Here is a 13,665-nt window from a genome sequence, read left to right on the forward strand (position 1 = left end):
TAAAAAAAATGTACATCTGAGTGGTCAGCAGCTGCTCAGAAAAAACGGCCACTCAATTCAGTTCCTAAATATAGATTTACACATCCAACTTAAAAACGCGTTAAAAAAAAAAAAAATTGGCTTTATTTACAGACAAATAGCAGCGATTCCAACAGGAAGATGTTTGCATTCCAGTACAATTGTGCGCTAGGAAAGCTGCTGCTCCATAAAAGGGAAGCTGGTGCTGCCAGTGACATTTATGGGACTCCGGCAGCCAGGGGATAACCAGCATTCCTGGTGCAGGAGCCGAGGGGAGAGCTTGCTCCTCAGAAATGTTCCACCAGCCCAAGGACGTACCATGAGCAAGCACTTGGTCACTGCACAGCCCAAATCCTCTTACTAAGGTCAAGGCTACCCTGGGTTTCCAGCTAAAGGATCTTTCCCAGCAAAGACCAACAACAGTCTGTTACCTGTAACCTATGGATGAAATGGCTTGCGCATAGCACTGTGCAATACTGGAACTTCAGCTATAGGTATCAGCACTTCCCATGTATTCTACATTGGACTGACTAACAGGGTTCATATCTGCCCTCACTTCAAGAAAATCGTGATCCAGGTTTATATTCTCTTTCTAAGGAAAGCCACTATGGTCCTAGCATAAGGACCCTCATAGCCCTTCTTCAGTAGCAGGCACTTATAAAAGAAAATTGCATATTATTAGACCCAAGCAAGCAGATTTCTACACAACTTGAGTTCCAAATTTTTAAACCAGAAAAAACTCACCTCCTGTCTGGACAGCAGCAAAGTACACAGAAATCTCAACAGTGGGATTTTTCAGAAGTGTTTAGCATTGTTCTAGCAGTCTCTTTGGAAATCAGTCATAAAACCGTTCATGGGAACAGAACTGCAGCACTGACACTGACGTTGATCACTAGTGGCTGAATGATATACAGTGTGTGAACATACCATTGTAATCATCAGTAGCACACCCAGGAGAAATTGTGACATTCTGACTAAGCGCATATTTCCTCCATGGGGTGTACTGCAGACTGCATCCATCTGCACAGCAGCAGGCCGCTTACAAGAAAAGGAAATCCATACGTTTTGCCTGTATGATGAGCAAGGGCGCTGATTAGTTGTCAAGTACTGAGAACCTTACAGTGGTGCCTTCAGACCCAGACGAGCCGGCATGATGCAGCTTTCTGAAACAGCTTGCGTCGCACCAATCAGCCTGCCCTATTAAAGCACAGTTTCCAAAAACTAAGGCTGAGCTGCCAGTGAAGCATAAATGGATCAGATATCTATTGTATAAGAAAAAAATACTCTGTAAGACTGCAGCTGGCAGCAAGACTTGAAACTAGGAGGGGTTGATTTAAGATCTCTGAATGTGCAGGACAAAATGAATGATCTTGTTAACTGTCCAACTACTTGTAAATACACTGCAAAAATAAAGACCCTATTTAAAAAACGTACTTCAGACTTCTGTTGTATGTAGGAGTGTGACAGAAGAACAAAATCCACTGAATGCCCCTACTTGAAAAATTTTTGCCTTCTTTATCTGAAATGTGTAGAAGTTAGCAATCTTTGTATCTCATGTCAGAGAGGTCAAATGTCTCTGAACTCCAGGCTAATCCTGAGCTGCTCTTTTACTTGCTTGTTTCTGAAATTCTGAAGTAGCCACTTAAAGGCTCTTTCAGCACCTGTGGTAGCAGAAGATCCCAGATAACTATGGTGATAATACCATAGCCCTATCAGCCCTGTTTCTGACAGTCCAGATAGCCTCAGCTCATCCCGAAGTGGATTTTTGGTCACTGAAAAGTATCTAGGCTCCATTAACTCCGTGGATTACACCTCTACTGAAGAGGGCTCTAGGACTTGGTCAGTGCAATCTGAACTGCCCGGGGGCATCAGAGAGGTCTGCTCAGGGCCCTCATAGCATCTAGGGGAGACTGTGTCTTTCTGGGTAGGTGGTTGGAGGTCAGGTGGGATATCCTGGAGCATCTCAAATGGCAAAAAGCACTTATGTTGAGACAACTGAAACAATGCCCTTCCTTCAGACACCTACATTTAGACACCTGGAAGCTGAAAGCCACTCCAACTTCTACACGGAGATTCATACAAAATAAAGGGAGAGAATGTAATTACAAAAATTACCAGTCTATACTTGTCTGGAATTGGCAACTTTGTTAGCACTCACAGCAGAAGATGAAATAGAAAGCAGGATTTGCCATCCTCCTGGCTGCTCTGCGAAGCTGTTAAATAGCTGAGCTGATTTTGTTCTATACTCCCTGCGCTGTGCCTCACTGAGACTTGGAAAATTTACGAAACCCAAAGACCTGGGCTATGCTGCAGGTTTTTCCATTTCTTTTTACAAAATGTGAAAATGCATTTATCTTTGAGCTTCTGTCAGTAAACTGTTGGATTGTGTACAAGGTCTTGTAATTATGTCCAAGGATCTGAAATTTCTTTTTCCAGGTGGAGCTGAGCAAAAGTGGTCACCCATGCATTGCTTTGACCAAAGAAAGAAGATTCAAGTCATTTGTGGCATCTCATGGGTTTGCATAGATGCTAGCAAACTCTTTTACTTACAAAATCCTGTAAAATAATAGTTCAGGGAGATAAAAATGCATTTGAGTGAAAAAGTTTTGGGTCAACGCAGAGGTGGAATGAAAATATTGATTCTCGCTGTTCTAATTTATCCTGGAGAAGTTTGTAAAGGTTATATACACGAAAATCCAACCTGTCATGAACCTAGGGACGGATTGTTGCAGTCATTACAAACACTAAAGGTGTGAAAAAATTAAAGCCGAGAGATACTGCCATGATCAGAAAAATGGGTAAGAGTTGCTGCCTTTTCTGTGCTTCTGCCTCCTTTCTTTGGTGCTCCTCTGCTTTCCCGAGAGCACCAAGAAGATGCACGTGTCTTCCCCGAGCCATGGCAACTGCAGAACACGGTGCGAGAGCACCAAGAAGATGCACGTGTCTTCCCCGCACCATGTTCTGCAGTTGCCACGGCTGCTGCTGCAGTGGTTCAGAGTGTGCTCTGCTCTCTTCTACCCTCCACCTCACCCACTGGGGTGTCAGCAGTGGGATGTGAACTCAGCTCAGGTTCTGATATGAAGCAGGCAAGCAGAAAATGGGATAAGGGGAAGAGAGAAGCCCACACGAAAGAGAAGATATGGGGCCAGAAACTGGGGTAGAAAAGGAGGAAGGACTGTGGAGGCAACAGTTTGAACGTCAGATGGCACATCAGGCTCCTACATAGTATCTGATATTTTGTCTATTTTAGACTGCAAACAAAACAAGATAAAAAAATGCTGTATTTGTTATTTGAATTCCTTGTCCAACTTGTTTTATAATTTTGTAGATCCCACTATGGTTCTTAAGTACTTGGCACGTAAGGGTGAGCAATAAACCCACTCTCCTCCACAGAATCAGCTACTCTGTTGAATGGGGCTTTATCTTCATAGCCACAGTTCGAGGGTTTTGCTGCCACAACTCCTTCAGGAGATGTCCCTGCTATGCATGATAAGGTAGAAGAGAAATGCAATGTGGAGCACCATGGTGCAAACCAGTTGCTGTCACCTTCTGCATCCAGACTGCCCTACAGGCTGTGTCTCTAGATCTCAGTGAATAACCGCAGCACACAGCTCAGACTTGTGTCTCCCTGTTTGAAGTCATTCTCCACTTAGTGAAGAATTTTTCGTCTGCAGTGGTTTTGAAGTTTGTTGGTAATATTCAAGCTGCCACACAGCATTGCCTCTGTTCTCTAATTGGCTGTTTTATTGAAACCAACCTACCCAGAACAAAAGAAGCTTGCAAGAATTGCTAACACAACTCAGAAGGGACATCAGAGTTAGTGTGTCAGCATTAGTGGTGCTCCAGGTGCTTTCCAGACATGCATTTGTTCTGCAATTGTTATTTTCGTGCAACAACTTTTGCTCTTTTCAGACATCCTGCCTTCTACCCCTTCACCTTCCCCATGTTTTCTTCTTCCATGTTTCCACTCCTGTCCCTTCTGCTGGATCCTGGGCTGCAGAAGCTCTGACCCCAGCAGACGGCTAGTGAAAAGAAGGTCTTAGCACAACAGAGGCTATTCCTCTCTCTGCCCAGAACCTCCTCGTGAATTTGATGAGAACTGAAGTCTCACCGTCTCAGGGGAGACTGATACCTCTTCATGTTTGCTGTTTCAGCCAGAGGCCAGAGATGGGATACATATTTAAACCGATCCTGATTTCCACAGAGAGTCATTTAGGTCAGGATTGCAGCAAAAACATGTATATCCAAACACATCTTGGATGGCTGATTTGAAATCCAAATCCAAGCTCAGACTTTCCCCAGGCTCAGAAAAATCATGCTTGGCATTTGAGTTAGGTCCAGAATAAAAGGTATTTGCAGTTGTTGGGTTTGGAGCTTGTACTATATCTGGGCTGATAAGATGTTTGGGATGCAATTCAGTGAGTTACTCCTTTGCCAAAATATAACTAATTTTACGATTACTATGAAAACAAAGGGAAAATTATATCAAAATATCATGTTAGTCAGGAGTAGAAAAACTTACAGCCACTTCAGCTCCAAAGACTTTGCTCAGTTTTTAATATCTAGCTAAATATAGACTGAATACATTATTTTAGGCTGATCCACTGCTGCTTTGAAAGTAGACAGATGTTCTTGGAAAACTGATTTTACGCATTCAACATTGAAAGTTTTGACGTGCATATGGATGTCAAGAACAGCACTGTGGGCATTAGATTTTGTTCTTGTAGTTGTCGTTGTTATTATTACTATTGTTATTATTATCTCTTTGTACTACTTCAACTCTTTATGAGTTTCTCATATAGCTGGCATTCTTAGTTAGGAATTGAGGACCATAATGTACAGTTGATTTCTCAGTAGAGCTTCCCAGAGCTGTCAAAAAGGAGATAACTGACACAGTGGGACTCTTAAAGTGGATCTACAGGCCTGTCTATAGAGACAATTTCAGGAAAACTAAGGTAAATTCACTGAAGTACTGGGCACAGTAAATAGATGAGAAGGTGCTTTAATACCCCATGACAATTGTCTTAGTACTCTGTGGTCTTAAATTGCTTCTCCTCTGAGGATGATTAAGAAAAGGATGTAAGGTTACTTTAGCTCTGTTAGGCCACACTTCATCCAGCTATCTAAAGAAAATAACACTGCCTGTGTACCTCATCTTAACTTTTCATGGTGTCTTTGAACGAGCAAGCCGTACTCACCCTATACGCAGGACTTCGAATGATTTTGCCTTTTTAATCTCTAAAATATATGGGAGGGCTGGAATGGCATCATAGCCAGTTTTCCATTCCCTGATTCTGCAAGCTGTTCTTTCAGACCTCCGCTCAGGTGAGTAGTCCTGCTGCTGTGAGTAGAGTCCTGCAAGTGCAAATTTGCTGAAAAAATGGTACCCTGCCTTACCACAAGCGGGAAAGGTTAGAAAGAACAAGGATTTGTTTTAAACATTCTGAAAACTTGGCCATAGGCGAAAGTATTGGGTCATAAAACGGTTTTTTTAGTCCTGTAAAGACAAGAATAAATTGTGTTTTCCCCAATAAAAAGCTTAACTCTGCAAGTTGTTCTTATTTACCTTACTGCTTAATAGTGCACAGGAAGAATGTCAACAGGATTGTCAGGAAGGATTGGCAACAGGACATCAAGGAAAGTGTTATTAAGTGGCATTCAAACTCTACCTTCCCTTTTGCTATGGACATGGAAACATATATAACCACACAGGTATATCAACACATCTGTAAGTATGTGCACAGACCCATGCATCTCAAAGTGCTATTGCAAGAATTTCTGAGATTTTTGAGTCAGTTCATTACTTTCAGGATTTTGAGTGTTCTCATATATATTGCATCTGAGGGCAAAGTGACACTGTGTAAACATGTGAATGTGTAAGCCATATGTCTGTTCTAATCATGCATTTGGGTTAATCAGAGAAATAAATGTGCATGTGTTTGATTTTAAGATGTCTTCTTGCTCTTGACAGATTGAATTTGGATTTTTATGATAAAGTGAAAGGGGAGGAAAAGGATGTTTTATACATCCGCATTTTTAAAAGTAATAGGAATTAGTACCCATAATCCTTTTTAAAAGTGAAAAAGGAAATGACACAAGAATAGTGAGCTGAGCTTACACATATGCACTTTGATCCAAAGATTGGGAATAGAGAAAAGGAGAGACATCCTGAAAAGACAAAATGGCTTAAAAACCCCACCAGTTGCGAGAAAGACGGCACTCGTCTCAGCTGTTCCTTTTATGGTTCTCTAAGCTCTTTTCAACTATGAAAAACGTTTTTCTGTATGCATAAAATATCATCATTTTTAACATTTGAGTTAGCATAAAAGACACATTTTTGTTACCAAAACTTGCAGGATACTTCCTTGAAGGAGTAGCTCACCTTGCTTTGAGCACAGATTTACATAAACAGGTTTTCCCGTCTCGCTGTCTTCTAGCTGCATCCATGTATGAAGGTATTTCTTACTCTGCTTGGCCATTACCTTCTGACCTTGCTTTGTGAGAAAGAGAGAGCTGTTGGCCACCTTCAGGAGCCCATCCTCCTCGTGGCAAGTCCAGCTGACTGCCTGGGGACAATCAACGATGATGCTGCGAGATGACAGGGCAGAGCGTGTAGAGATGCTCAGGCACTGGCCAGATTTCACGTGGAAGAGCTTGTCATCTGCTGTCCACCGCCACTGCTGGTTGAGCTTGGTCATATTGCACTTTTCCATAATGACTCCTCTCTTTTCTGAAAGACACTGCTGTTTCTGGACATGGATAATCAGAAACCCTTCTGGAAGAGGAAGATTCCAGAAAAATACAATAGATTACACATGGTTATTTAACAAAAAGCAAATTCTTGATGATTTAAAATACATCAGCAAATAAGTCTCTCTTCCTGCTTTCTATATGTTGAACTTTTCATGAACTTCCCATGTGTTGAACCTATTTTTAAGAAAACCCAAACGTACAACCCACATGATGCAAGTGCTGGTAATGTAAAGAGTGAGAATGCAAGAAGCAAACTATTGTGGCAAAGGTCACCTTGACCTTCATTACATATAAAAATGAAGAAAAAAATAAACTGGATATAAAATAAATCCAAGAACTATTAACTTTAAATACCAATTCTAAATACCCCACTTCCCCTGCTTGAAAGCATAGAGATCTACACAAGCTCTCAGTCTTTTTTCCATTTTACGACACAGTCTTTTTGCTGCCTGGAAATCATTTAAGTAAAACTCATGGTCTTTCTGAAGAAAACACCTAAGAGGACATTCCCAAACCTGCGTGCCTCTCAGTGCCTGTGCCTTTACAGGAATGGAGGCTCTTTACTGATAGGAAGTACATCTATTTTACTGGATTTACTCCAACGTCTCTAGCTGCTAGTTTTGTGACCATCCTAATTCATGTTAGATTAGCTCTTTGTGCCACTGCGCTTAGAGATCAACACCAAACACTCAGAAGAAGAGAACTACAACGCATTTGTCAAAAAACCTCAAAGTTACCAACACAAAATCCGTACTTGTTACAGAACACGGAACTGGATATTTCAAATGCAGCCTCCCTGCCACATCTTGTTTAGGTTTTTCTCTTTTTATAATCTCAGTTACTCAAACATTTCCAGCCTCATTAGTTACAAAGTGCTAAACCCAACATGTGCGTTTATTTCCCGTGGTTGAGGTTTGTCATCCCCCTGTTTTTACGGACCTGGGTATTTTCTAACTAAGCATCACAGAAAGCGCCTGGCTCTGGAAGTTTCACAAAGTAGGAATAAACCCCAAGAATCTCCCCTTCAAAGAGCTTGTCCCAAAGCTCAGCTCCTGGATTGTCTAGTAGGAGATCTTCTTAAAAAAAAAAGAGGTATCTCCAGCATAGAAGGAGACAGTTTATTTTCCTTTGGAAAGAAACCTAAACAGAACGGGCTACCTTGGCCCTGCCCCCCATTCCTCCTGTATGAACGGACCCAAGCGAAGAAGTGACGCGGTTTTCGTAAGTCGCCAGCTGCCCCGAGGGCCCTGCTCCGCGACAGAAAGAGCAATACGGCGGGGGGGAAGCGGGGAGAGACACTTACCTGAGAATGTCAAGGCAAGACAGGTAGAAACCAGGACGTGAAATAAAGAATCCATTTTCCCTCTAGCAACTCCCCATGCTTCTCTTAAAAAAACCCACCTCAGATAAGTGAAGCGAAGGCTAGGAAGGAAATGTGCCTTCACAGGGGGAAAAAGTCAGTGACGAGCACTTCCTTCTATTCAATTGTTTTGGGGAGTTTTACACCACTTTGTCCTTTCATATGATTCTTCAGAGTTTACTAGTTGCTTTATTTTGAAAAATACAAGCAAAAGAGAGAGAGGTTTTCAAACACTCAGGAAACTGAAAGAGACGATGTTGGATAAAGAAAAGGGATTATGCTTTTGTGTAATTTGTTGCTTGTGAAACATTACAAGTCTGCAGGTGATCTGGATGGTGCTGAATAAGCATATACTGTGTTATCCAGGGAACAAACACACATTTTTTTATAATTGTACGTAAACAAGAAAAATTGTGATATCGATACTTCTAACTCCACATGTTCTAAAAGCCAAGTGGAGAGGGGGAGGAGAAGGGGAAGAGGAGGAGGCAAAACTCTGAAGTCTGCACTGGGTCTTACACAGACCTCCCCCGAGGGACCAAGTGATGCTGGTTTTGCCTTCTCATCAGGTGATCCACCTTGCTCCGTGTCAGTAGGAGATGGTCCATGTCCTCTGGACTGGCTCTCCAGTGGTCTGAAGCCATGGTGGAGGCTAACCGAATGGTACTGGGCTGCCCCTGGTTTGGGGCGTACGAGAGCATGTGGTGCATTAACTACTCTAGGCAAGAACAGAGACTTCAGTAAATGTTTTCTATCAAGTGTCATTTATTAGCAGTATGAAGCAAAGTCAACATCACTGCATTAAAAACTCATTATACCCTGTAAACAGACCTCCCAGTGCTGTAAGTCATAATGCCAGCTTTGCATTTCTCTTAAAAACAAACTCTTACTGAACGGTAAAGGAAACAGTCATAGCAGCATTTTCTTTCTCGTATAACCTGTCGTGGAACAGTTCATATCACTAAAGGCATCTATCTCGTACTGAAAGAGATAGAGCAGATAAACAAGATAAGCAAAAAATCCCGTATTAATAAAAGACAGACAAATATTTAAAATCCTTACCATTTAATATATGCTACAAAGTTTCTTTTAAAAGTAAAATGACTTACACCATTTACAAATACACTGGATTCAGGTCTGTAGCAGAAGCACGTTCTAAGACGATCAACAGTATAGGGTAAATACATACACACTGAATAACAGACATTGTGCTCTGCAACTGCTCTGTAAGACCTACAGTAAATACACACTTAATAGTTGATAGTATGAAGAACATATATTTCCATATAAAATATTAACTGTTTTTGAATATTTTCAAACCCAAGACTTTTAATTTTTTTATTATCTCATCTTCTTTTTTTTTTAATCCATAATTGAACACTTGCAATTTTAGCAGCAAGAATATTATGTGGCCAAGAAACAAGCTCACCACATAATCAGTAATAGCACTTTACAGTACAGTTGACAGTCCATTCACAAGACAGTTTGCAAACGTTAAAGCATTTATACACTTGATAAACATTTCTTCTGTGAAAGTTCCAGTGTCCATCCAACTGCAGCAGTAGCACATACATACATTCCATATGGCAGATATCAGTATTACAGAACTAAACCCACCTTTAGATATATACGTGAAATCCATGTGTAGTTTCAGCACGGCACCTTCTTTATAAATCATTTTTGGGAAGCTCACAATACATTCATATACAGTAAGGGTCCAGCAATCTCTAGACTTTTGCCAAACCGTCCGCAATCCTTTCAGAAGTTGGCCTCAAAGCCGCTCTGAAGCCACTGCAGTAAACTCCTTGAAGAAGCTGCTGGTAGGTAATGAAACAAATTACCTCAAGAGACTGACATTCAGTTGTACCCTCCTTGGCTTCACTGGACAGCTTCTGCAGAAAGTCTGCTTTCATACAGACTCAGTGCATGGTGCACAAATTCATACTGTTCGCTGGTCTGAACCATTCCACCCCTGAAAAAGAAACACATCAGAATGAAATCTGATTTCTAAACAACTTCCCGTCCCTTGTCAACCCCATGACCACCAGGTAATACAAGCCCTTTTCTCAATTTTTGACTTAGAGTTTGCTTGAGTAAGTGGGAGATTTGCCTGAGCAGAAGTACTTTCTTCATAACTCATGCCATCCAGCACATGCCCAGCATGAACCACCATCCCCGAATCTGTCTGGGTAAGAAATGGAGAGGAAAACATCTGGCATCTACATTGTTAAAACCTACATTTCAAATTGAACAGATTCATAGAGAATTTTGCTCAGTCACGTGGGCAAGGAAGGCCAGGTACACGTCCGCGGCATTACTGTTGATGGAGCAAGGGAGTATTCAGAATCTGGCCTTTCATTTTTGTTCTATACTAAAAATGTAACCTTTGGTGACCTTCAGATCGCCTGTGCAGAGAACAGCTCTTCCTGTCCTCTTTCTAACGCCTACAACGCATCCTGTCTGAACAGCAGCCACCTAAGAAATTTTACAGCAGTGACTCATTTCAGCACCAACAATACAAAAGAGTTTAACTTGGCCATAAAAAGGACTAGTTACAGCCAGCTTGGATTAGATGCCTACGTTTAATACATTCACTTGATAACAATCCCTTTTTCAGGACTAAGTATGAGGATTAAGTCCCACTTCTCCAGTGCCAGTTGCAGTGTGGTAGGAAGGGGATGATGTCGTACAGGAGGTAGGTGTGGTATTTAGTAAGAGTGGTACCATTCAGCTCTGAAATTAAACTGAACCTCTTTCTGACAGTACTAGGGTCTTCCAAGTCTCACTTCTCATGGAGAAAAGCCTCAGGTTTACTTAAATTCCATTTTTATTACCTCATCTGCCAGACTATTCAAAGCTACCTACTCTGCTTCTAGAGCCAAGCCCCCAGTTCATCCTCATGCTGGAGCAGCTAGTGTTACCTTTGGGGGGATGAAAGAGTAAATGGCCATAGTGAGAAGGAAGACATTAAGATGTGTATTGTATTTGGCTTCAGCTAGATCTTCACTGAAACAATCAAATTCGTGAGGGATTTGGATCCAGAGCAATGTTGAAGCCAGACATCTCACAAGAGAAGGTCTGACAAGCCCCCATGTGATCCCTTCAGACACCCTAGCAACAAAAGGGCCTACTGATATACAAAGCTATATAAAAAATGGTAAAACTGCCTCGAAGAGTATTGGCCTTTAGTACATGAGAAGGTTATCTACAACCATAAGGTCCTTCTGTTTTTCTCAGTGCTACTGGAAGGTTAAATGGCTGTGGCAGGAAAAACATAATTAAAATAATACCAACTTCTTTAAGCAAGCAACAGGCTGTCTCTGCTCCCTCAGTGAGCTCAGGCAACTGTAAAACACCTTTTAGTGAGCTGCATGTCTATTATGATATATTATTCCTAGGAATTAAATCACAGGCCCTTAAATGGTCCCATCCGGTGCAAAATGCAGCAGCCGCTTAGCTTTGCCAACAAAGACATCCACAAATTCATAACTCTTGGCTGCCTGCTGCCTTCAGCTGCTCTCCTCTGTGCCTGTCCCCTGCCTGGAGATCCATCAAGAGTCTAAAGGTGACGGGAGGGCTTTGCTCTGGTCCTCTGTGCTACTCAGCCTCCTTCCTTCCTCCTCACTGCTGCGTCCTGCCTTGCCCACGCAACCCCTTCCCCGCCAGCTTCCCTCCCTGTCTCCCCCATCAATGTTCCCCCAAGATGTGCTCTAAGGGAGTGCGTTTCCCAGGTTAGATCTGCTGTGTGGAAGAGGTGGAGGAAGGGAGCATATCCAGGGAGAAGGACGTGCCAGGAAGGGCAGGTTAAAACAAGTTTGGCTGCACTAGGCTGTTCGTGGGGGTGATCCTTGCTCCTTCCTCTTTGGTGCTGAAGTAACATTGAAAATCCCGAAGAAGGCATGTAGAAGCCTGGCTGGGGCTGAGCCCCGCACTACCGCCTTTGCCCTGTGCTAGCAAGCATCACCGAGATGTTACGGTGCTTCTGAACCCTGTATGGGCAAACAAATGCAGGTACCTGTCAGCTTAGGGGCACCTGAGTCTTATACAGAGGTTCAGACAACTTGGCCTTGTCAGTGCTGTTATACACAGGATTCATAGAACCACAGATTCACAGAATGGTTTGGGTTGGAAGGGACCTTTAAAGGTCATCTAGTCTAACCCCCCTGTCATGGGCAGGGACACCTTCCACTAGACCAGGTTGCTCAAAGGCCCATCCAACCTGACCTTGAACACTTCCAGGGATGGGGCATCCACAACTTCTCTGGGCAACCTGTTCCTGTGCCTTGCCACCCTCATAGTGAAGAATTTCTTCCTTATAGCTAATCCAGATCTACCCCCTTTTAGTTTAAAACCATTACCCCTTGTCCTGTCACTAAAGGCCTTGGTAAAAAGGCTTTCTCCATCTTTGTTATAAGCCCCCTTTAAATATTGAAAGGCTGCAAAAAGGTGTCCCTGGAGCCTTCTCCAGGCTGAACAACCCCAGCTTTCTCAGACTTCCTTCATAGGAGAGGTGCTCCAGCCCTCGGATCATCTTCATGGCCCTAACGCATCAGTTTGTGCAAAAGGCTGCGTGGAAGAGCATTTCAGGAGGAAATATGCTCAGGGAGGGAGGTTTCCTCTCCTGTGTCCCTAGCACCCAGAAGGGATGTACCCACAGCTACGGCACCTCTGGGTGTGCAGCCTTCATCCTCTGCCAGCTCCTCTGCGAGCTGCTGGGCTCTCTGCTTCTTGGGGACTCTGTGGAGTGGTGCTTGGAAGAAACAGCCCCTGGTATCCTGAGGGCTCAGGGACTCTCACCAGCTCTGCCTGGGCAGCCACGGGGGAGGGAAGGGTCCTTTACCCTGCCCTCTGGCTTGCTGCTCCTGCAGCTGGATGCAGTCTGCTCCAGCATGAATGTGATGCCGGGTTGGGGATTTTTTTTTTTAACCTGAAGTGATTAGTCAAAACACTTAAACAATGAATTGACGCACACTGGAACTCTTTTCATCCTGTCTGAGGAGCCAAGAGCAAAGTTATCGGATGTCATTCCAAGAATGTGCCTTTAAGGTTAAGAATGTGCAGTTTCTCGATATCACAGTAAGTCTTGAAGATGCCTCACATCAAACATTTCCTGTTTCTGTTGCAAAGCATAAAAAATGAACGGGGAGAAAGACTAAGCTGAGCATACCTGTGGGTCTGTCTTTCTATGGATCCACAATGAGCATGGCTGTATCTCCATCCTGGGTCAAGATTTTGAGGGGATGGCCCATTTCCTCATGTTAGCTCAGCACAGATGATTACTGCCAGATCTGTTCATGCCTTAACTTATGCTGAACAGCTAAGAAGAAAGTGGCATCTGGACATACCTTACCCAGGAACAGCTCTCTCCTGTCTCATTCCCTGTTGGAGCTCTATTTTAAACTCTGTTTCCAGAGGGGCTACATAGGCAGTTAAACTATTTTTCAGCATAACTTTTTGCCACCATCTACATGTAATTTGTCTGGATGCTTGTTTGGTTCTCACTGAGTGTGCTGGGCAATGGGAATGTTTTGGTA

General features: G+C 42.9%; 2 protein-coding genes across 2 annotated transcripts in view; both read right to left on the reverse strand.

Moving 5' to 3' along the window:
* PTPRB (protein tyrosine phosphatase receptor type B) overlaps positions 1-8,129 on the reverse strand; it is a 62,688-nt gene extending 54,559 nt beyond the window's left edge. Inside the window, 2 exon segments of the mRNA XM_009646308.2 lie at positions 6,401-6,793; positions 8,075-8,129. Of these exon segments, the coding sequence (XP_009644603.1) occupies positions 6,401-6,793; positions 8,075-8,129 (448 nt within the window).
* A 1,880-nt stretch (positions 8,130-10,009) lies between these two features.
* Positions 10,010-13,665, reverse strand: part of PTPRR (protein tyrosine phosphatase receptor type R) — a 135,927-nt gene continuing 132,271 nt past the window's right edge. The window contains exon 13 of the mRNA XM_009646267.2: positions 10,010-10,103. Coding sequence (XP_009644562.2) covers positions 10,010-10,103 — 94 coding nt within the window. The remainder of the gene's footprint in view (positions 10,104-13,665) is intronic.

This window comes from Egretta garzetta, unplaced genomic scaffold (genome assembly GCF_000687185.1).
Source record: "Egretta garzetta isolate BGI_Z169 unplaced genomic scaffold, ASM68718v1 scaffold68, whole genome shotgun sequence".
Classification (NCBI taxonomy): Eukaryota; Metazoa; Chordata; class Aves; order Pelecaniformes; family Ardeidae; genus Egretta; species Egretta garzetta.